A 25,634-nucleotide genomic window follows, 5' to 3' on the forward strand; every position below is an offset into this window, starting at 1 on the left:
TTGCATGTATTGCAAGAGTAGATTACATTGGTGACCTTGGATCACTAAACTTTTATCAACTATATCAAAGAATATGTATCTTTACTAGCTAGTTGAATCCCGATGTTGGCAAAAAAAAATTTTTGTTTTTAAATTTCTTCCTCCCATCACTAGTTTTATATTTTTGTAAATACCTCAGCTTTGCATTAAACTAACCATATTTCCTTGATAACTTAAAAGAATACTGTTAGTGTATAGCTGAAAATCATATACTTATTTATTTTTGTGTTTTCATTTATTCAATGGAGAGATGGAATTAAATGTTTCATTATGGTAATATCTGCCCCTACAAAGATCTGTCTGTTATATACAGTGTGTGTTTTTTTTCCCCCTACTTTTAAAGCTGAACCATTAATCTTTAAATTTAAAGACAAAAGATTTAAAAATGTCGACACAAATAATAGCTCTCATTTAGAGTTTTCTTGAGCTAGGCCATATATCTTATTTAATCTTCACAAAGCTCCTATGAATTGGTTATTTTTTCTTTTTAAAATTTCAGCTTTATTGAGGTATAATGGACATATAAAATTGTATTATATTTAATGTGTACCTCATGGTGATTTGATACACATGTATGTTGTGAAAGGATCCCCCCACATCAGGTTACTTAGAGATCATGCAGTTAAAAGCCTCCCATGTTTTGCTTTTCATACAACAAATATGCTCTGATGGTTTTCTTTTTCACTTAGGTTGTCGTACTGCTCCAACAGATTTAGTTTTCATCCTAGATGGCTCTTACAGTGTTGGTCCAGAAAACTTTGAAATAGTGAAAAAGTGGCTTGTCAATATCACAAAAAACTTTGACATAGGACCGAAGTTTATTCAGGTTGGAGTGGTCCAGTATAGTGACTACCCTGTATTGGAGATTCCTCTTGGAAGCCATGATTCAGGAAAGAATTTGGTGGCAGCAATGGAATCCATACATTACCTGGGCGGAAACACAAGGACTGGAAAGGCCATCCAGTTTGCACTTGATTACCTTTTTGCCAAGTCCTCACGGTTTCTGACTAAGATAGCAGTAGTACTTACAGATGGTAAATCCCAAGATGAAGTTAAAGATGCAGCAGAAGCAGCAAGAGATAGTAAAATAACATTATTTGCTATTGGCGTTGGTTCAGAAACAGAAGATGCAGAACTTAGAGCTATTGCCAATAAGCCTTCATCTACTTACGTGTTTTATGTGGAAGACTATATTGCAATATCCAAAATAAGGGAGGTGATGAAGCAGAAACTTTGTGAAGGTAAGCTTTAATAGAATTTGGAAATTAATAATTAAAATTTCTAACATATTGTTATAACCTGCTTATTTATACCAGTGCATTTATATTTCATGTCAAATTATCTATTATGTTAGAATTGAGGTGGACATGTGTTTTTGTGTTTAATTTATTCTGGATAAATTTTGCTTTTAGAAATAATTACTTAAAAAATCTATGGTTGGAAAGTACCATACTTTTACTGTTGCTTTTTCTTTTCATTTACAGCATGTCTAATTGTGGAGATAAAAGAAAATGCACACAAAAAATAAGAGTATATCTAAGTCACATATGATCATTATTCTTGTTAATGAGTTTTTCTTCTTCATCCCAGTCTTTTTTAAATTTCTGTGTGTCTGAGAGCTTATTCCTGTGCCTAAATAAGGATAAGATTATATAAATAATTTCATACTATTGTATATTCTATTATTTTATGTAAAATTTCATCCTCTATTAACGTGATAGCAGACAACTTCAGTCTCCCACAATAATTTAATAATTTCCTTTTTTTGTATGCTCTTCTTTTTAAAAAATATTTTCACCTATATTCTAGTTAGATAACATAGTGTAGTATTAGTTTCAGGAGTAGAATTTAGTGATTCATCACTTACACATATCATCTAGTGCTCATCACAAGCACCTTCTTAATATCCATCACCCATTTAGCCCATCCACCACCCATCTTCCCTCCATCAACCCTCAATTTGGTCTCTATAGTTGAGTCTGTTTTAAGGGTTGCCTCTTTTTTCCCCTATGTTCATCTGTTTTGTTTCTTAAATTCCACATTTGAGTGAAGTCCTATGGTATTTGTCTTTTTCTGACTTATTTCACTTAGCATAATACACTATAGCTCCATCCATGCTATTGTAAATGGTAAGATTTCATTCTTTTTGATGACTGAGTAATAAATATGTATATATGCACATATATACATCCCACATCTTCTCTATCCATTCTTCAGTGGAAGTATTTAGTTCATTTCTAAGTTTTTCTACTATAAATAATAATATTCATATATAGAATTCTGAATGGGAATATCTCATTTCCTTCAAAAAGAAAGATCAAATTACTAACATTGTTAAAGCTCTGGAAAACTGTTAAAAATTGCACTTGAGAGAGATTAAGTTACTACCATCAGTAAGAGAACATTAAAAAATCTAATACTTACTAGTCAATTATTTTTATATCATTCCATGAAATCTAACTTTGTGTTTATAAGTCCATGGTCTGGAGAAGCTCCAGTTTTTGGTATATACTGATCCTGTTAGCAGATGGATATGCTTATGTTCATGTTATTTTGGGGGAGTGTAATTTGTTTGTAATATTATAGGCATTTAATATATAATATACCTAAAAAGTAATATTAATGTAAAATGGAAAAAAGTTTTTTTCCAAAAGCTTCAAAAATAGGCTGATTCACATTTGATAGAAACATTTCTAAGTGATTGTGGTCTAGAAAACAAATTTATTTCTCTATTTTCTTTATCTTTGTTTTGGGCTATACTACAGAAAAACATTTAAGATTATTTTGGTTATTTAAGAGGTGATAGAAATTAAAAAAAATTAAAAAAAAGGTGATAGAAATTAAGCATTTTCTTTAATCAAACTTTTAAAAAGGTACTATAGCAAGTAGAAATAGTCATCACAGTTATGTTTTTATGGCTCTAACAGTAAGACTGTGTTGACCTTTGTCATTTGAACAGAACAGAGGAATTTATATTTGTTTCCCAGTTTTATTGAAAAATAATTGACATACATAGATTTTTAAATACGTTGTAAGAATTCTTTGGTTTTGTCGTTAGAATTCTTGGGTTTGAAGCTAGGTATATTTCATTATTAAAGCAGACTTTTCATGGTGATATTTACTTACCATTCTTTTAAATCCTAAAATATAAATTTGATTAAGTATGTCTGGGCAGTACTTGCTGTAGAGACATTCTGTAGATATGTATTTTGATAAATGCATTCTATTTAAAAAATTCTAATTACACATGGAAGAGTAGCTGTGCTTAAAAGGAGTAAAATATTCTTTTAGCAAAAATGTCCAGTCTGTAAGAGAAAAATTAAATTTGTAATCTTGCCAAATATTTCTTCATGCACACTCAAAGAAAGAATGTAAGTAATGTCTGTGTCTACTCAGTTCACAAACATGCTGTACAATAGCCATCTTTTAAAACATAGTTTTTGAAATTGTTCTTGGAATATAAGGGCTTTTTTCCCTCAACTTTTTAAAAACTATTAGATTATTATTAATGCATTATTGTATGGCAGAAGCGTCAAATCACGTAATTTGTTTCTGCACTTTTGACGAATTTTTTTTTTTTTTGACAAATGGTTCAGTTCTACCTTGAGGTGCTTATTATATAGGATTACCATTTCCTAATACTGTTCACTTTTATACTCTTGCTGTGAATGACCCACAGTGAAGAAAATATTATTTACTTCTTTGGTCTCACATGGATTATTTCATCTTCATAGATCTACCATTTCCTTAAAGGTGTATTCTTCAACAAGTTCCTTATTTTAGAATGATCTTTTTGTAATGGACAATTATTTCTTTATCTGATAAATAATGTCTTTGAGAGTTTAATTTTTTTCAATTCTTTTTTAAATGTAAAGAACATATGAGATCTAACTTCCTAAAAATTTTAAGTGTATAGTACAGTATTGCTAACTACAAGCACAGTGTTGTACTGTAGATATCTAGAACTGCTTCATGTTGCATAACAGAAACTTTGTGCCCATTGACTAGCTACTTCCCATTTCCTTCTCCCTCCCATTCTGGCAGTCACCATTCTACTTTATGTTGCTATGAATTTTGACTACTTTAGGTATTTCATAAGGGTGGAATCATGCAGTATTTGTCCTTCTGTGACTGACCATTGGGATTTTGATAGAGATTGCATTGAATCACTTTGGTGTTAGGCAAATTTTTGTATTATTAAGTTTTTCAGTCCATGAACATGAGATGTTTCTACTTCTTGGTGATTTCTCTAGTTTCTTTTAGCAATCTTTTGTAGTTTTCAGCGTTGAAGTCTTACCTCCCTGGTTTATTCCTTAGTATTTTATTACTTTTGATGCTCTGGCTAGTACTTCCAATATTATCTTGAATAGAAGTGGCAAGAGTGGGCATCCTTATCTTGTTCCTGATCTTAAAGGAAGAGCTTTTGGTTTTTCATTATTGATTGTGATGTTAACTGTGGGCTATTCATATATAACCTTTAATTATGTTGAGGCAAATTCCTTCTTTTCTTAATTTGGTGTTTTTATCATGAAAGAATGTTAAATTTTGTCAAAATTTTTCTCTGCATATATTGAGATGATCCTGTGACTTTTATCCTTTATTCTGTTAATGAGATGTATCACATTGATTAATTTTATTAGGTTAAACTGTCTTTGCATCTCATGGATAAATCCCACTTCGCCATGATGCATGCTTTTTTTGGATCCTTTTTATATTGCTGTTGAATTCAATTTGTTAGTATTTTGTGGAGGATTTTTGCATCTATATTTTTTAAAAAATATTTATTTATTCATGAGAGACACAGAGAGAGAGGCAGAAACACAGGCAGAGGGAGAAGCAGGCTCCTCACAGGAAGCCAGTTGTGGGACTTGATCCCAGGACTGGGATCACACCCTGAGCCAAAGGCAGACACTCAACTGCTGAGCCACCCAGGCGTCCCTTTGCATCTATATTTATCAGGAATATGGATTTTTAGTTTTCTTTTCCTGTAGTGTTTTTTCTGGCTTTTGTTAGGGAAGTGTTGGCCTTATAAAAAGAATTTGGAAGTATTCCCTCCTCTTCAGTTTTTTTGTAACAGTTTGAGGATTGACATTAATTCTTTAAGTGTTTGGTAGAATTTGCCAGTGAATACACCTGGTCCTGGGTTTTTCTTTTTTGGGAAGTTTTTAATTACTGATTCAGTATCCTTATCAGTTACACATCTGTTTAGATTTTCTATTTCTTCATGATTCAGTTTTAGTAGGTTGTATAGTTTAGAAATTTATGCATTTCTTCTAAGTTCTGAAAATTGTCATTACATGAATATTATAGTCTCTTAAGATCCTTTTATTTCTGAGATATTAGTTGTAATGTCTCCTCTTTCATTCCTAGTTTTATTTATTTGAATCTTCTTTTTTTTCTTAGTTAATCTAGCTAAAGTTATGTCAGTTTTGTTGATCTTTAAAAAAATCAGCTCTTTCTTTGATTTTTTTGTTTTATTCTTTCATTTATTTCTGTTCTAATCTTAAATATCTTAAAGATGATTAAAATTTCAATTTTTTTCTTGCTCTTGTTAATTTTGGGCTCAATTCTTTCCCAATTTTTTAAAAGATTTATTCATTTGAGAGAGAGTGCGAGCACAAGACAGGGGAGCAGCAGAGAGGGAGAAGCAGACTTCCTGCTGAGCAGGGAGCCCAATATGGGGCTCCATCCCAGGACCCTGAGATCATGACCTGAGCTGAAGGCAATTGCTTAACCCATTGAGCCACCCAGGTGTTCCTTTTTTTCTAGTTTTTCTTTTTTAAATGAATAATGTTAGATTGTTTGAGATCTTTATTCCTTTTTAATGTAGATTTGTATTGCTGTAAATTTTCTTCTTAGTACTGTTTTTGCCACATTCCATAAATTTTGTAATGCTGTGTTTTAGTTTTTGTCTCAAGATATTTTCTAATTTCTCTTTTGATTTCTTTTTTGAGTCAGTGGTTGTTCAAGAGCACATTGTTTAATTTCCACATACTTGTGAATTTTCCACTTTTCCTTCTACCCTTAATTTCTAGTTTCATTATGTCATGGTTTGAAGATATATTTGGTATGACTTCAGTCTTCTTAACTTTGTTAAGATGTATTTTTTGAAGTAGCATGTGATCTATCCTAGTGAATGTTTCATTTGCACTTAAGAAGAATGTGTATTCTGCTGTGTTGTAGAATGTTCTGCATTGTCTGTTAGCTCCATTTGGTCCATACTGTTGTTCAAGTTCTGTGTTCCCTTTTTGGTCTTCTGTCTGGATGTTCTATTCATTATAGGAAATAGAATATTGAAGTCTCTTATTATTGTATCTTCTGTTTCTGTGTCTGCCATTTCTCCATTCACTTCTGTCAGTGTTTGCTTCATGTTTTTGAGTGCCATGATGTTGGGTTCATGTATATTTAAAATTATGTCTTGCTGGTGAATTGACCCCTTTACCATCATATTATAGTTGAGTTTTGACTTAGTCTATTTTGTCTAAGTATTGCCACCTTTGCTCTGTTTTGGTTACCGTTTGCACAGTGTCTTATTCCACCTCCTTACTTTTAGCCTATGTGTGTCTGTAATCCTAAAGTATATGTCTTATAGACAGTATGTAGTTGGATCTTGTTTTTTTTCTTTTGTCTATTTAACCACTCTGTGTCTTTTTATTTGGGAGTTTAATCCATTTACATCTTAAATAGCAATAGGGAAGACTTTAATATCACTGTTTTGTTCCTTGTTTTCAGCCTGCCTTATGCCTTTTTTACTCCCTCTTGCTGTCTTCCTTTGTGCTTCATTCACTTTTTTTTTTTTTTTTTTGTAGTGACATGTTTTGATATTTTTCTCATTTTCTTTTGTGTATTTTGTATAGGTATTTCCTTTGTGGTGACTATAAAGGTTTCATAAAGCATCATATAGTTATATCAGTCTATTTTAAGCTGATAACTTATTTTCATCAGATACAAATACTCTATATTTTTGCTTCTTCCTGCCCTCACACTTTACTATTGATGTTACAAATTACATCATCTTATGTTCTATATTCATTGGTATATTTTTACAGTTATAGTTACTGTTTATATGTTTTTTAACTTCTATATCAGAATTAAAAGTGATTTATACACCACTGTTACAATATTATAGTATTCTGAATTTGTATGTTTAACTGGTGAGGTTTTTTTTTTTTTTAAGATTTGTTTTTTATCTTAGATTAAGAATGTGAGAGAGCAGGCACACACAGGGGGCGGGGGCAGAGGGAGAGGGAGAGAGAATCTTAAGCAGACTCCATGTCTAATATGGAGCCCAAGTTAGTGCTCCATCTCAAAACGCTTAGTTCATGACCTGAGTTGAAATCAGAAGTCAGATGCCTAACTGACTGCGTTACCCAAGTGTCCCTAACCACAGTGTCTTATAGTTTGCGATGCTTTTGTGTTGTTGTTTAATGTTCTTTAATTTCAACTTAATGGACTTCCTCTGTATTTCTTATAAGGCAGGATGATGAACTCCCTCAGCCTTTTTTAATCTGGGAAAGTGTTTTTTTTTTTTCTCTTTAATTTTTGAAGAATATTTCTGCCAGTTATAGTTTTTAAATTTTTTTCAAAACATCTTATTTATTTATTTGATTGAGAGAGCACAAGCAGGGGGAGCAGCAAGCAGAGGGAGCAAAAGAAGTAGGTTCTCTATTGAAGAAGGAGCTTGATGTGGAGCTTGATCCCAAGACCCTGGGATCATGATCTGAGCCTAAGGCAGACACTTAACCAACTGAGCCACCCTGGTGCCCCATCAATGGCAGTTTTTTCTCTCAGCTAGCACTTTGAGTAGATCATCCCATTCTCTTGTGGCCTGCAAGGTTTCTACTGAGAAATCTGCCAATAATCATATGGTGGGTGCCAGTAGTAAATAATGAGCTGCTTTTCTCTTGCTGCTTTCAAAATTCTTTTTTTTTTTTTGACAATTTGATTATAATCTCTTGATGTGGATTTCTTTTGATTATTTAATCTGGTTGTACATAACCTTTCCTGGACTTGAGAAGTTTTTAGTTATTACTTTAACTAAACTCTGTCTTTTTCTCTCCTGAAACTCCCATGATATGCATATTGGTGTACTTCATGGTGTCTCATAAGTCATTTAGGTTTTATTCAATCTTTCTCATCTTTTAAATTTTTATTTATCTGCCTAGATATTTTCAAATAACCTTTAAGTTTGCTGATTCTTTATTGTGCTTGATTGAGTCTGATTTGTAACCCCATCAGTCCTTTATTTTTTTTTGCAGTTCAGTTATTGTGTTCTTCAGCTCCAAAATTTCTTTTTGGTTCTCCTTTCTATTTTATTGGTATCCTCATATTGTTTATACCATTGTTTCTTAAGCTCATAGGGCATCTTTATTATGGTTGTTTTGAATTCTTTTTTCAAATAATAAACCTTTCCTTAGGGTTAGTATCTGGAGAGTTATTCTGTTCTTTGGATCATGTTTCCCTGTTTCTTTGTGTATTTTACAGCTTTGTTTTGGGAGCCACATGTTTGAAAAATTTACCTCTCTCCTTCTTTACCAACTGGCTTTATACAGGGAAATCCCTTATTAACTAGTTCATCTAGTGATTCTTGGGGGCTTTGAAGCCTTTTTATTGAAGGATATAATTTCTCCGGATCTGTGTGAGCAATTTCTTAGAGAGGTTTGCTTCCCCTCCCCGCCCCACCCCAACCCCAGGAGCTCATAACCCTTTTTTTTTTTTAGCTCATAATCTTTTATTCCCTTTAGTATCTGTCTGTAGCTTCTTAAGGTCTCTAGTTTTGTAGCTATAAGCTTCCCCACCTTGTTCTCAGTGGGCATTAGGCATCCAAAGTATTCTGGTTCCCTGTTAATATCCTTAGGCAGGATCAATATTATTCCCTCAGACAGCCCTTGGGAAAGCTAGAATGCTGGATAAAAGCTACACTCTTTTCTATTCCTCCAGAGGGAGAAGGCTCAAGTTGTGTGTCTTCTCTTTATCAGGCTGAGCCACAACAAGCTCCTTCCCCTTAACCCCATGACTCTGTTTGTTCTCAGCAGTTCCTAGGAATCCAAATGATTGCGGTTCTTTCAGTGCTCTAAATGAGGTGAGGCTGAAACCAGTCTCTTGAACAGCCCTGTGGTTACATGCTTCACTCTTCTTTTTCCCACTCAAGTGCATTCTCTATCACAAGCTAGGGTGTTCTCTCTTGGCACTTTACAGGCATGGGGGAGGGAATGATGTGAGTAAAATGAAATTATTAATATTACTTGTTTCAGTGATGCTGTTCTTGGCTTTGTGGTCACCTTGGGTACTTCAACTTCCTAACCTAAATCTGGAATTTCCATAAATGTATTTTGATCCATATGTTATTGTTAAATCAGTGTTTTGGTGGGAGAATGTGGGCTATGACTTCTATTCTGCCATCTTGCTGATATTATTCTTCTGTTTCTTTTTTGAGTAAATCAGGAATGGGCTTGATGCAACAAAGAGGAGAGAAAGGAAGAGAAAGAAATTTCCCTCTGTGCCCTAGAAGTTACCATCCTTAGGTGTCTTTAAGGGCTTCCAGCAGCCTGTGGCTTGAATTACTGGGTTTTAGGACCCATATTTTAATTCAGGTATGTTGAGCTTGCTTATGCATAGGTGCAGGTAAAGAGCAGGCTCTGGAAAACTGCCTGTATATTTTTACTGTTTTCTACCATCTTGACTTTTGGAGGAAGCAGGAGATTTATCTGTTTTTTAAAATAGTATATGATGTTGACTTGCTCAAATGGGGCCAGAGGCTAGAGGTCAGAAGGCAATTAGCTATGCATCCTCAGCCTTATCTTATTTGAGAGAGAGAGAGAGAGACTGAGAGAGACTGCTGCTTGAGTGGAACTTTGGTATCTTTCATTACATTAAACTTTGAGGCTTTTTTCCTAATGCTTTCTACAGTGATGCACTTTAACTTAGAATGATGTTTAGGACTTTTCCTGAGTTTCTTCTCATCAAAAAACCACTTATACTTTGTATACTATTCTTGTTTAAAGATGGCTGGATAATTTGATTATCTAATTCAAACTTTACTATGCTTCATAATAGTGACCCAGTGCTTTACCCTAACCTACTCATATAATTCTATCTGTATTTCATTAAAGTCACAAAGGGTAGGGGTACACATATCAGCAATCATGGCCAGGACAACTGAGATGTTTTTGGAGATGGCCAGTGTTTTAGCTTCCATGATTTCATAACATATATGTGGTTAACTTTTCTGTCCTCCTATAAAGCTTATTTTTTCCATTCTTGCCTTTATTGTTGGTACACGTATATATGAATTTCCCCACTGAGGTGGGGCAGAGGGAAATGAGAGATGAAAGTATGGTAAAGTTTGGTAGATAGGATTGGATTGAGTAGAGTATTCCATAAAATGTCATCAAACATTCAGGACAATCACTTTATAATCTATCTGTAGATTAAAAGGTTTTGAATCTAATCTGAATTGAAGGCAATTTATATTGTCAGGGACTTGTAGTATATCTAAAAATATTAATTTTCCACTTAATTAGGCTACAGCTATGTTCCCTTCAAACACAATATGCTTTATTTTATGTGAAAAGTAATGTATGAGTATTCATGGGAAAATAGAATTATTATGGCATAATTTAGAAAATATACAAATTACAGCATATAGATGTTGCTGTCAGTGTTTATGATTAAATTTAGATGCAGTTGTATGAGTTAATTATGTCTAGGAAAGGAACAAACAAGAAAATATTTGGAATAATTTTTGTTAAGAATGTTTAAAGCTTGTATGCGTAGCCCAACCCTCCTCTTTTTTCTTTCTCTGAAATATTGTGTATAATATCTATCACCTAATTACATATTTTCATAACACCTCCCTCCTTTTCAAGTGGCAACAGACATGATAGTAGAGGTGAAAATTGGTACAACCTCTTGGGAAAAAATTTTTGGCACTATCTACTAGGGCAAAGTATACAGATTCCCTATGAAACAGCAGTTCTACGCTCAGATAATTGACCATGAGAAATAAGTTCATATGTTTACCAAAAGACATATGCAAGATTGTCTATGGCAAGTTTATTAAAAATAGTCAAAACTGCATACAACTCCAATGACTGCTCACATAAAATGGACAAATACGTCATAACATAATTTGAATAGTGGAATAGTACCTAGCAACAGAAAAGAACAAGCCACTGTTATTTACAACAGCATGGATGGTACCCCAGATATTATGTTGAGCAAGAAGAGTCAAGTAAAAGAATATACTGTATGGTTCATTTATATTAAGTTTAAGAATACACAAATCAGCGATAACAGAAATCATAACAGTGGTGGCCTCTGGTGGTAGAGGTTATTGTCTGGGAAGGATCATGAGGTAACTTTCTGAGGTGTTAGATGTGTTCTTTATCTTGTCTGGGTGCTAACTTATAAACCTATAAATATGTGCCAGTTGATGTGCACTTGAAATTAGGGCATTTTGTTGAAGGTAGGTTGTACCTTCATAAAAATGTTTTAAAAGACTCAGCAAAGACCTGTTAAAGTGAAGCACTATCTCCTGATTCTTTTTCCTAATAAACCCAAGGCTACATAATGATAAGGAGGCCCAGCCCAGTCTCTGGAGTCAGACCAGGATCCAGGTTTGATTCTTGATTTTGTCAACATCACTTTCTTGAAGTGTGTGATCTTGGGCTAAGTGACTGACTCCAACTTTGGTGATATAAATCACATTTTATGAAAGTTAATATCAGTGTGCTGGAGTAACGTCAAGGACAGGAACATGTTAAGATGCCTGGACATCTGGTTAAAGAAAATATATAGTTTGTATGTTAAAATGATACACAACTGTAATACCTGACAAAAGGTCTGTGAAATAAAAAATGTAAAAAGGGGTGAAGAATGAGGTACAGGAATTACACACATGCTATTATCTGCATATGTATAAAGGCAAAACATGTTACCTTTTCTCCATTTGTAGTACTTGAGCAGGAATAACAAAAAAAAAAATTCATTACATAATCAATGCTTTTAAAATGAAAAATGGCAAAACCAGATGAGTCATTTTCATTTTTGTGATTATATAAGCCTTTAGAATTATATTTTCCTTAACTATTCCTTAGGCCAAAGATGATAGTTATTTCTTATATTTTTTCTTATTGTTAAAAAAACAAAATATTCTGTGATCAGTGAGGCAACTGAATGTTGCAAAAGACTGTGATGTTTCTGATTTGCGGACAAGTTGTACTCATTAGTAATAGGAGTCTCTTGTTCCCATTGACATCTGCTCTTACTGGGTCCCATTGTCAGCCATGCATTTGGCAGACATCTTCCTCAGATGAAGGACTGTTAACTCTAAATCAATCTAGATTTCAAGACAGTGCTGGTAAAGGAAGATGAGCTTATTCAGTCTGTAATGAGAAAAGAAATTGGGTGAAATTGGGGCTACCTTCTTGTTATTTAATCTTTGGTAAGAGGATCTCTGTTTCCATAATTTACTTTGGTTTTGCTATATTATTGTATTTTCAGTATGATGAAGTCTAAGTAATCACAACCTTGGTACTAAATTGAAACAAGGGTGACTGTTCCTTCTTTTGATGAACTTGTACATTACATTAAAGTACATGATATAATAGAACTTCAGAAAGGCAGATATATTAAAATGCCACTGAACACCATTGAGGGGTGTATATCAGTTGGACATACACTTGTGTTTGCCTTATCATTAAAATGAAGTTCAATCCAGGGAAAGTCTGAGGAAGTTGGCTTGCACAGATCTGCACCAGGGACCCTCTCTACACAACTCTGTTTTATTGGACTATTAGGTCTGGATCAATAAAATTACTTTTGGTTTCTGACCACAGATCTCCTTGATAAAATTCATTGGTTGTGAATAAAATATGTGACTTCTGGAGAGGAGTGACCTATGAACAATGTGGCAATGTGGAATTGGATTAAATAGGCATTTAAAAAGTAGGTAGATGTGTTCTGGAATAGTGTGTTCATTAGTGTTCCTGTGATGTTAACTTAGAGCTAGAAAGATGTAGTTTCTAATTTGGTTGGTCTAGTTAGACTAAAGATTTACACAGTTTTTGTGTCCATGTCCATGGCAGAATTTTAAGTAAAACACCTTTTATGACCTTGGTAATACTGGATTACTTATATTACTAAACCCTGAGATTTAATAGAAAAATGAATATTTTTTCTGGTTTCTATGGATGACTCAAAAACTTTAAAATCTTGAATATAGTTGACATACAATGTTACATTAGTTTCAGGTGCACAACATAGTAATTCAACAAGTTTGTATGTTATGCTGTGTTCACCACAAGTGTATGTATCATCTGCCATCATGATACTATTAAAATATCATTAACTTTATATTCTTCTCCCCTTCACTTATATTGCCCACCTCCTCACCTCCCTCTCCTCTGGCAATCATCAATTTGTCCTTTGAATTTGCAGATTTATTAATTTGTTTTTCATTTTTTTTTCGGATTACACATGTGAGTGAAATAATATGGCATTTATCTTTCTATGTCTGACTTAGTTCACTTAGCACATACCTTTTGGGTCTGTCTATATTGTTACAAATGGCATGATCACATCCTTTTTTTTTTTTTTAAAGATTTTATTTATTTATTCATGAGAGAGAGAGAGAGAGAGAGAGAGAGGCAAAGACACAGGCAGAGGGAGAAGCAGGCTCCATGCAGAAAGCCCGACATGGGACTCGATCCAGGGGCTCCAGGATCACGCCCTGGGCCGAAGGCAGCACTAAACCGCTGAGCCACTCGGGCCACCCGATAACATCCTTTTTTTTTTTCTTTTTTTAAATCTCATACACAATTCCATCGTTTATGTATGTGTATACCTGTTTATCTGTCAGTGGACATTTAGGTTGCTTCCATATACTGGTTATTATAAACAATGCTGCAACAAAAATAGAGGTGTATATATTTTTTTGAATTACGTATTTGGTTTTTTTGGATAACTAGTAGTGCAATTATTGGATCATATAGCATTTTTATTTTTAATTTTTTGAGGAACCTCCATACTGTTTTCCACAGTGGCTGCACCAATTTACATTCATACAGGCAGTGCACAATGGTTCATTTTTCTCTACAACCTTGGCAACACTTGTTTTTTCTTGTCTTTTTTATTTTAGCCATTCTGACAGATGTAAGGTGATATCTCATTGTGGTTTTGATTTGTTTCTCCCTGATGATTAGTGATACTGAGCGTCTTTTCATGTGTCTATGTTTTCTTTGGAGAAATGTCTATTCGTGTTTTCTGTCTTCTTTTAAATTGGATTTTTTTTTTTTTTTTTGGTATTGAGTTTTAAGTTCTTTATATATTTTGGATATTAGCCTCTTTTACTGTTTGTATCATTTGCAAGTATCTTTTCAATTCTAAAATAAATTCAAAGTGGATTAAAGACCTAAGTGTGAAACTTGAAACCATAAAAATCCTAGAAGAGAACATAGACAGTGGGATTTTAGCCACATTTTTCTAGATATTACTTATCTGTTTCCAAAGGCAAGGGAAACAAAAACAAAAATAAATCATCCAAACTGAAAAGCAGATATTACTGGCCCTCAGTGTTTAAAATAGAGTAATCTTTGCTCATCCCAGGAAGCATTCCTATCCTGAATACTCTATCCATACTGGAGTAAAATGAAATTAAAACTGTGTAGTTGGTGTAGAAATAATAATTTGTGAATTCAGGTCTTCTGTTTTGCTTACCCTTCCTCCTGAATGCATGCCTTTAAAATAAATTGGTTTATTTAGATACTCTAATTACCTGTTTTAGGTGTTATAACAAGCTCCCAACTGAGTCTCTCTTAGCATTTGATTTTCCTAGTATTAAAATTATAATTTCCAAGTTTCAGTTTTTATTTCCAGTTTCCATACTTCTGTCTGGATGTGGTTTGTATACTTAAACATATATTTCATATATTTATTTTTTCTATGCAGTGGGTAAATTAACTATTTACCTCTGTTTCCCCTCAAGTTTATATAGAAATTGTTGGTTGAAAAAGTAGCATTTTATGTATGGAAACTTCTTTTACCTGTTTCCTAAAACTAGGTATATACAAACATAAAAACTGTTTTTGAACATTTTAACTACACTTTTTTCACTTCCCATGTGCTATTGGGAAGAAAAATTACCTTCAAGAAAACATAATTATTTAAATCCATACTTCTTCATGAGATGTGCTAGGTAGTAATGAAAATGTGGCTGTCTTATACATTCTTGATTTCACAAGTGGTGCCATACTGTTTCCCCATAAAATTTTGGGTATTACAAGATGGTGTAAAAGACTGTTATAGCAAAAGGATGAACATAAGACTTGCTTTGTCCCCTGCACTTGCATGCCGTTTTGCAGTTACAAAGCACTTTCACATACATCATCACATTTGATCTTCAGACAAACTCTGTGAAGGAGATCATTATTCTCACTTCACAGATGAGAATCCAAAATTTTGGGAGACGTTGAGAGGCTTAAGTCTAAACCTAATTTTCTTAAGCCTGAGATCTTCACCCAACATCTTATAACTTCTTAGTTAAAAAGCAAATCAAAGCAGCAATTCAAACCTGAATATTTTTATGATGTAAAGTTTAACATGTTTTCTTTTCAGCTAAGTTTTTTTTTTTTTTTTTGCAGTTTTAAATCAAAAGTATCTGATTTGAGGCTTCATATATTCTGCATACCTCCACTCACTGCCACTCTGTCAAAAAAGAAGCCCTGCGTCACGACAGAAAAGATTTAGTTTTATTAATTGCTTTATGATTTAAACTGTAATATAGTGCTATTAGGATCACTTACACCCTGCTTCTCTTATTTTCATGTGAAGAAACTTCAGCAAGGCTAACTCTTCTGATCTCTTTCCTAACCTTTTATAGTTCCTTACCACTGAATGAGAAGATCAATTTTCAATAAATGAGTTTGATAAAAAGTAGTTGGTCATGTTTATCAAAGAGTCTTTAGCTTTCTTCTCCTTGGATCAGTGTATCTGTGGAGCTAGTGTGTTCTGGTTTCCTCTCGAACATATGTGAGCTTAGTGGGCAGGCCCTGCTTCTAAGGTGGGTTAGGGAATAGTCAGCTTTCTGCTGCTGGAATGGTGTGAGGGGGTTCTTTATGGTGTGCAGTGTCATGAAATTCCCTAAATCACATATCTAACCAACATCTACTTGCCTCATTCCTGTATCTCCTCATCATTTAGTAACAAGCTTACCAGAGGAAGAAGGACATAATTTATTGGATCACTTCAAAATTTAAGACCTGAAGAAAAAATTTTAATTATATCAGACCTTTATTTTATTTCTAATATTCTGTGGTATAAATTATGACTATACATGTTGGGCTAATAAAATCCATCTCATTACTTTTTATTGAATTATAAATATGATGCTTTTCCTTCTTAATGTTGTATAAGAGAGTGATTATCTTAAAGAAGGTTAGTGGAGTTTGTTCTTTTTTTATTTTGTTAGCTGCTCTATAAAATATAAGCAGTCATGCTCAATGTTTATTTTATATGAGGGCCTTGGAAGAATCTGAAAATATCGCAACATTTCTACAATTTAACAGCTTAATAGCATTTCAACCATATAAAATTTTCCACATAATTTCAGGTATTAGTTTCCCAGCAAGTTAAAAGCATACCATATTTTTAGAATTTATATAGATGACTGTATAATACAAATCTTAACAATTCTTCTTAAGGAAATAGTCTTTATTTATAAATATGAAAATATGATTAATATGATATAATTAATCATAGATAATAGGGCCATTTTGAGAACTTTCATGAACAGAAAAGACCTACAGTTTTTTCCCAGAGTAAATAGAACCAATGATGTTTGAACTGTAGAATTTTCAACTGCTAAAACTGGAGAGGTTATCAAGAATAAGAAATTTTTTTTTTACCCCTCAAATGCTGGGAATTCAAGAAAGAAATCTTAGATTTCATCTCTTAGATCCAAGAAATTTAGGAGTTATGCAAAGTCATGTGACTAATTAATAGCAACTATTAGATTAGAATTGTCAATGTCATTCCAGTATTCTCCTACCCCCTCTCAGGTATTAGGTTGCCCTTCATTCAAACAGTGATTTATAGACGTTAGCATAGTATTCTTAAAGTAGTCTGTTTATATATATAAAGTATATTTCTTTCTGTTTTACTTTATCCGCTGTTAGGAGGAAAAATGACATTTGGGACTTTAAGTGCCAGAGACACTCCTGCACATTTTTTCAGAAAAGGCATTTATATCCATTTGTGTGCATATATATTTTTTATAATTATTTTCTCTAATATTTCTCATTTTCTTATTGAAGAAATCCATGATTAATCAATGTTTACTGCTTTTTGCTCTGGATTTATAGAATCTGTCTGTCCAACACGAATTCCAGTGGCAGCTCGCGATGAGAAAGGGTTTGATATTCTTTTAGGCTTGGGTGTAAAGAAAAAGGTTAAGAAAAGAATCCTGCTTTCACCAACAAAGATAAAAGGATATGAAGTAACATCAAAAGTTGACTTATCAGAATTCACAAGGTATACATTATGTGTTGATACACCTTTTTGTTGTTATGTCTCTAGACATGCTGAGAATTCCTAAAGCTTATGCATATTCTTCTTTTTCTAGCAATGTTTTCCCAGAAGGTCTTCCTCCATCATATGTATTTGTCTCCACTCAGAGATTTAAAGTCAAGAAAATGTGGGATTTATGGAGAATTTTAACCATTGATGGAAGGCCACAAATAGCAGTTACTTTAAATGGTGTGGATAAAACTTTACTATTTACAACAACCAGCATGATTAATGGCTCACAAGTGGTCACCTTCGTTGACCCTCAAGTTAAGGTAAAGATGCTTGGATATGATTATGATGATATTCATGGGGAATCACCACCAGATTTGTGTGTTGGAGGAAGAGTGCCATAATTTTAATGTGGCTGAAAAGAATCTGACTTCATAGTTTAGTGTTGCTTTACTGAATAAGAGCAACAAATGAAGGAAAATTGTTTCTTAGGTGGAATTAAGGAGTGGGGGAACTCACATTTTTTGAGTACTTGCTACTAGATGGATGTCAAGAACATTTAATTGTAATAATCACCCAAGGAAGAAGCTACTGTTCTCATTGTACAGACCAAAAAAAAAAGTTTGAAGGGTATTAAGTTCCATCTCAAAGTAATACAGCTATTAAATGGTGACATCAGAAACTGAAGTTAAGTCTCATCTATCTAAGACTCATGTTGGTCCCATCTTACACTGCCATGCCCTACAAAGTACTGAGATAAAGACATTTGTTAGAACCTTACATACAGGTAGATAATGAGTGCAGAATTCACATTTATTAGAAAAATGTTTTGTTTCCCCAAAATAACCTCTATTTAATAAAATTGATAATCCAAAAAAAGTGTATTTTCCAAGTCAGATGTGTTCAGAATACAGATACAATGATAAAAATAGCTAAGTTTTGATACTCATGATAGTCTAACAGTATATTGTATAATTTAGGAAGTATACAAGGTTATATATGAAATTATGCCATCTGTTCAATTTCTTCATTGTAAGCAAATTAAATTTTTTAAAAATTTGGCTGCCATTTTTATTAAAGTCAATATGCTAGGTTCTATAAGAAACCACAAATGAGTAAGGCATGTTTCACACCTTCAAGGAACTAACTTATTTATAATAGAAGATTGAAGACCTCTGATATCTACTAGAAGTACAAAATATTAGAGAAATGTAAAGGGAAAAGTATATTCTAACACAAAATGCAGGCAAGTCTTATAATGAGATGCATTTTGGACTAGACCTTGAAGAACATATAGAATTTTGATGAAGAAAGCTAAGGACATGTAAGTCAGTGGTTCAGTATTGAGTACTCCTGTGTGGTAAAATACAGGGTTTTAATTTAAAAAATAGAAAGTGATATCCCCTGTGTTTGAAGTATAAGATGCATGAAAGAAAGAGCTAACAAAGTATGAATTCAATTTGTGGGAACCTGACAATCATACAAAGGGTTTTGGACTTTGTTCAGTGGATGATAGGATTCCATCAAAAAGTCTTGGAATCATAGGTGTGTCATGGTCAAAGCAGCTCTCTCTTCTCTTCTCCTTTTTATTTCGTAAAAAATACTTTCATCTCTGTCCTGGAAATGGGCTAGATCCTGGGAATCTAGAGATTAATAAGATGTGGCATCTTCTCTGACAGAATGGTAGTGAGAGAGATTAATTATAGTGATGTATTAAGGATGGCTTAGGGAAGAATTAGAGATATGTTTTAAAATTATTCAGATAAAGCAAGATATACTTGAGCATAAACTATGGTAATGAGAATGGGAATAGTGAAGTGAATTTGAGTCATATTTAAGAGACATTTGGTAGAACTTTGCATCTGGTTATTATTTCAGCTGAGGGAAGGGCAAGAGGTAAAGACACTTGTTGCAATTTAGAAAGTGAGGTTATTATTTTCCCAGGGAAACTGAGAGGAAGAAAGCTTTGGGGATAGTTCAAGTTCATTTTGCTATACTCTCCCTCAGGCTAACTGTGAAATATCCTGGTAAAACTATACTAGCCAGTATTAAAAATTATAGATCCCATATGTAGAAAAGAGGTCCAGGCTGTTGTAGATATGAGAGTTATTCCATAGAAGTAATGATTGACCTATAGGAATGGTTGACATAATCAAAAGGGAGAATGAAAAAGGTCAGTGATAGATCTGTCAGTTATGACCTCATCAAAAGGCAGGTGAAGGGGGATCCCTCGGTGGCTCAGCAATTTAGCGCCTGCCTTTTGCCCAGGGCGTGATCCTGGAGTCCTGGGATTGAGTCCTGCATCAGGCTCCCTGAGTGGAGCCTGCTTCTCTCTCTGCCTGTGTCTCTGCCTCTCTCTCTCTCTCTCTCTCTCTGTCTCTCATGAATAAATAAATAAAAATCTTAAAACAAAAAAAAAAAAGGCAGGTGAAAAAGAGGAGCCCTCAAAAAAATAGAGAATGAGCAATTGAAGAAGAAGAAATGATCAAGATGGTTTGAGTCATGGAGTTGAAGGAAGAAACTAAGTAAGATGGACTAGTTAAGGATCTAAAGTTGCAATGGAGTAAATAGGATGAGGAATGGGAAAAGCCATTTAGATTCAGAGGTTAAGAACTTATTTGTGACCTTGAGAATTGCTTCAGTAATTGACACATAAACTTACATATAATGGATCTATAATGCGAAGTAAGACTTCATAAATTAATTGGTGGCTAGAATTTGAGACCCAACTTGGGTCAAGGTGAATTAGTATATAACACAACCAGTCTGTGTAGTGTGGATTTATGGTTGGCTGCAAAGGAATGGGAACAAAGAAAATGAAAGATTATTAGGAATTTTATGAATCTTCCCTACTTTCTTCCTATAGACATTATTTGATGAAGGCTGGCATCAAATTCGTCTCTTAGTAACAGAACAAGATGTAACTCTGTATATTGATGATCAACAAATTGAAAACAAGCCCTTACATCCAGTTTTAGGGATCTTCATCAGTGGGCAAACTCAAATTGGAAAGTATTCTGGGAAAGAAGAAACCGTTCAGGTGGATAAGTAATGATTAGCTTTTTTCATTATATAAAGTGAGCTTTTGCTGTCTTTTGTGATAGTATTTATCACATTTAATTAAGTAGTTAACTGAATTATTGATTCCTTTAAGATAATAAAAATGGTCAGTTTATAAGTGGAATTGTGTGTTTGAGTGTGTGTATGAAAATGCAAAATTAGACTTAATAGATTTTGTAGGAATTCTTAGAAAAATGTTCCCCTGGGTTCAGGGTAGAATTCTACATTCTTATGAAACATTAATTTCATATTACCCAGGAGAAGCATAGATTAAATAATGAACTTGAAAAAGAGAATGTGATTAGAGCTTTGAGTTGGGAGCTATAAAATTTCTCTGCAGCTGTGAGGTTACAATCAGATTAATGAATTTCAGGATTTACTTCTTAAACAAAACTGTTACTTTTTTGATATTTTTAAAAACTGGAGTATCTGTGGATTGAGAAATGTGTTATAAAAAGATAGCCATCTCTTGAACAATCTGTTATTTGAAGAGGTGTGCTTTACCACTTTCTATCAAGGGAAGATTGCATGTTCACATTATACACATGGTCTCTATATTTTAATGTTACATGTCAGAATGTAGTAAATATTTAAATAGCAATAGGTACTTGGACTACTCATCACACAACACTCCATGCCAGCAACTAATTTTTTTTTTGTAATCAGAAATGTAGAGATTTAGGATAAATGCAGAAAGCCTGGGAAGGCTTATAAGTGTTCTAGGAAATGCTCTTTAAGCGCTTGATACAGAGATGCTAAAAAAGCTCCAATGGGTTCCTGAAGGAAATTAGAGGTTTGTTTTTGGTGCTAGGGTTTTCCTAATGAATTTCCTTATGTGAATGCATCACCTCTTTAAACTGTATGTTAGGTATTCAAATTTAGTATTGCTAATATTTAGCTAAGTGCTATGATTTAAACCTTACATGACTGCTGATGTAGTTGGGTCATTCTTATTACACAGTTACCTTGGGCCTCAATTTTAACTTGATGGGGTTTATGTCCTAGTTTGATGTCCAGAAGTTGCGAATCTACTGTGACCCAGAACAAAACAACCGAGAGACAGCATGCGAGATTCCTGGATTTGTGAGTAGCATAGATTGTTTTTCCTCAAGTGTTGCTTCAGTACTTTAGGAGCAATAAATAAAAGATAATATGTGAGCCTTCATTTGATATGCAGAATTAATTTGTTAATTGTCAGTTCAAATAAAGTTACAATGATTAAGACATTTTGAGGTTCATAATTGAAATAAAAGAATAATGTTATCAGTGTGCAAGTGTGAATGGAAGAGTACAAGGAAATGTGTTTTCATACCTCAGTGTGATGTTTCTGGTATTCAAATGAAGCAGGGCTGGACCTGCTCTAGAAAAACGTAGAATTCTTGTTTGAATATCTGGAGTGTAAAATACATTTCTATACTTACTTAATTAAATGTGTGGACAGAATACCCTACATAGCACCATTCTAAAGAGCAGGAAATGATTCATTTTCCTGTCCACCAGCACATTTTCTCAAACTATTATGAATATATAGGTTTCTTTTTGTTCTTGTTTCCTAAAGAAAATTTTCTTGTATTTTTAGGATATAAGAAACTTTCTATCTATGTAGCCATTTTGATTAATTAATCAAAGAAGGATAAAATTAAAAGCTAAAATGTTAGAGATGTTAGAAGGAAAATGTTAGAATCTTAAAATGTTAGAAGGAAAAAATTAAAAGCTAAAATGTTAGAGTCTGATTATATATGTGTGCTTGCAGGGTGTGTGTGTGTGTGATCATGATCCTTTTTCCCTTGGACAGAAAAAGAAAGGTATATTTTTGTAAGGCAAAAAGGGTAAAACATCGTAAAACTTTTTGCGGTGTGAATTCCCAGTGACATTTGAGTTCACGCCATAGTTCTTTTAGTTTATAAAGTCACACTACCATCTTTTTTCCTATCAAACTGAATAACCTACAAATCCACATGTACTGAAACCTTGAGGATGTAGAGCAATGCATTTAAAGGTTCTATAATAATATCAACCATGGAACCTTTTAGAGATGATTCATTCTTGGTGTTTTAGAGAGGTAATTGTTTAAACACTAGAACTTTTATTTCAGATACTTATAACTTGAAATACAGATCTCTAAACTCCTAAAAGTATTAATACATTATTACATTCTGAGAGTCCATTTTATATGCTGTATGTATTAGAATGTACATCTAATGTATGCTGTATGTATTGATATTTCTGCATCGATGTTATGATGTGAGCATTACCCTCCTACATCCTAAAAACAGGATTAGATGGTAGAGTTTGAGTTCTCACATTACTTTTTTTGTGTTTTTATGTCTCCTTCCTTACTCTTAGGTGTGACTGCATGTAGCTTGTTAACTTTTGTATCTTTAGTTTCATGTTCTCATTTTATGATCTAATTTGTTATTGTTTGGATTATTAACCTATATAAGATCAGGTATTTAGTAAGAAGCAAATTGTTTAGTGAGGAGGTCTCCTAAAGTAATATGCAGAAAATTTAATGCATGAAATTTGTGACTTTCTTAGATGTGCTTTGGCTTTTTTTCCTGGTTTTTAAAAGATTTCCAGAAAGTTCAAGAGAGTGTACAAAACTCACCGTGGGTTATTTTTGCTCCTCTGTGGCCATTACACCAAGCAGCTTTGGCATTTCCATTTCCTTGTTCTTCTCTTCATCATTGTTCATGTCCTTTATCCTACAGTAATTGTTGTCATAATGTGTATCAATGTTTTTTTTTTTTTTTTTTTTTTTAAGAGAATTGCACATAAATGGTTAGCTCTTGCTGGTTTTGATACTTCATGTATCTAGAACCGGGGCAATGAAATATCTATAAATTAGGTAGATAATTTAGAAATTTAAAGCATCTTTTAAAACACATTCATTGTTTTTCTTTCAGAATGGCGAGGTAGGCCTGGAAACTATTATTCTCCTTAAGGTAGTATTTGTCTTGTTGGACTGTTTAGCTTCTTTCCATTAACTGGTAAGTACATTACACAAACAGAACTCATTTTTATGTAGTTTGAGTATATTTAGTTTTCATAGCTTTTTTTGTGATTCAGAATGTCTTACTGGATTGTGCTAAATCAAATCGGAAAGTAGATGTGAGATATCTTTATCGTTTCACGTGTATGTGCAGACACATACACGTACCTGTGCACACATGCATGTTTGTGTGGCTTTCCGTGTTTGTTGTTTATGTCCATTATTTCTCTGTAGTGCCTTAATGGTCCCAGTGATGTCGGCTCAACTCCAGCTCCCTGTGTTTGTCCTCCGGGAAAACCAGGACTGCAGGGTCCCAAGGTGAGTAATGCCTAATGCTCTTTTTTAAAAAACACACAAAAGCCAAACAAATGCACAAAATTCCTAGTCGTCATTGACCTGTTGTGAAATTTCTACATGATGCCTTAGAATAGTTTAAAAGCTGAGTTTTAGTGATTTTTTTTTAAAGTGTATTCCATTCTGTACTTGCCTTTGAACCTAGAACTGACACCCCTGGCCCACAGTAAAGTGAGAGAGTGTTATTAGTTCCTTTTCTGGTTTGTCTGTTTTTTCCCCCAAACATTGCTGCCAGATTCCCAGAAAGATACTTCCTTACAACCTTGTAACAGATGAAGAAACCGTGTTTGTTGAGATATGTTCTAAATCCTTAATTTATCAAAATGATTTTCAGATAGAAAAATAAAGTAGAAATATTAAAGTTGACTTCAATGTTATTTTTGAAGTCTAATTCTAAAGATAAAGGCATATATATTTTTTAATTGTACTTAATCATGTAATAATTACTTTGGGGAGTATGTTCGTTAGTCATGTTCATATGTGTACATGTTCCAGTTGCATAGATTAATTTGTATGTATATATTTTGTGGGTGTGTGTATATAAACATTTACATATTTGTGTATACATTTTTATATGATTGGAACCATGGTGTGCATACCATTTTATAACTAGTTACTTGGTATATAATGAAATAGTCTGAATATGTTTCTATGCCATTAAATATGAATGACTGTTTTTAAATTGATACTTATTGTGGAGTCACTTAGATCCAGCCTGATACTGAGATGTTAAGTGATTTGTCTACTATACATGAATCTTGTTCATTTTTTTAAATGATTTTTTTGACTGATTTATTTGAGAGAGAGAGAGAGAGAGTACGCATGAGCCAGGATAGTGGTGGGGAAGGGAGAGGGAGAGAGAAAATCTTAAGCAGGCTCCATGCTAGAGCACTCAGCCCATCATAGGACTTGATCTCATGACCCTGAGATCATGACCTGAGCCAAAATCAAGTCATTCACTTAACCGACCAAGCCACCTGGGGTGCCCCTAAATCTTATTCATTTAATACTACCTTAAAATATCACTTAAATAAAAATAATGTCTAACTTGGAAGCAGGTATGATGTCCTAACCAAAAAGAGTATTTTACATAATCATTTATTGCTTGAGGTGACCAAGCAAAAATTATTAATTTTTGTTAACATGAATTTTGAAATATGAGTTATAAAGTTCATTTAGATGGAATTTCCTTAGTGTTTCAGTCACTATGAAAATTTTAGCTTTTAAACTGCTCATCTAAGATAATTTATTTCTTCCTACCTTTCATTCATGTTTCTTCTGTCCATTTTTATGTGATAGCTCATGGCCTGTTTCAGACTTAGCATCAAAATCAAGAAAGAAATGTAATTTAAGAAATAAAAGTGTACATTCACTATTTAATTTGCAGTAAATCTATTTGGCTTAGAATTTGACTTTAGTATATTATAATCAATTTACTCTTATAAACTATTTTTAGATTGCATTTAGGAAAGTTAATCCAGGTGTTCTTTGTTCTTTATAAAGTAATTACATGTTATTTTGGGTGCTTTTACATAAAGGAGAAGAAATACCTTTAGGATAGGATACTCCTAGGAGAATATACCTTGTAAAACAACTTGGTATGATCTACCAGCAGACTTCTTTTTAAAACATATACACACATGCACACACACACACACACACACACACACACACA

General features: G+C 33.4%; 1 protein-coding gene across 2 annotated transcripts in view; it reads left to right on the plus strand.

The window, feature by feature from the left end:
• The window catches only part of COL21A1 (collagen type XXI alpha 1 chain), a 242,471-nt gene that overhangs the window by 129,240 nt on the left and 87,597 nt on the right, over positions 1-25,634 (plus strand). Inside the window, exons 8-14 of one of the 2 annotated variants that reach the window (XM_077903578.1) lie at positions 729-1,280; positions 17,400-17,568; positions 17,660-17,876; positions 20,420-20,593; positions 21,619-21,696; positions 23,520-23,528; positions 23,840-23,923. In XM_077903578.1, coding sequence (XP_077759704.1) covers positions 729-1,280; positions 17,400-17,568; positions 17,660-17,876; positions 20,420-20,593; positions 21,619-21,696; positions 23,520-23,528; positions 23,840-23,923 — 1,283 coding nt within the window. Of the gene's footprint in view, positions 1-728; positions 1,281-17,399; positions 17,569-17,659; positions 17,877-20,419; positions 20,594-21,618; positions 21,697-23,519; positions 23,529-23,632; positions 23,924-25,634 lie in introns of those variants that run through there. The other variant, XM_077903577.1, reaches the window with a different exon arrangement.

This window comes from Canis aureus, chromosome 7 (genome assembly GCF_053574225.1).
Source record: "Canis aureus isolate CA01 chromosome 7, VMU_Caureus_v.1.0, whole genome shotgun sequence".
In the NCBI taxonomy this organism is placed as follows: Eukaryota; Metazoa; Chordata; class Mammalia; order Carnivora; family Canidae; genus Canis; species Canis aureus.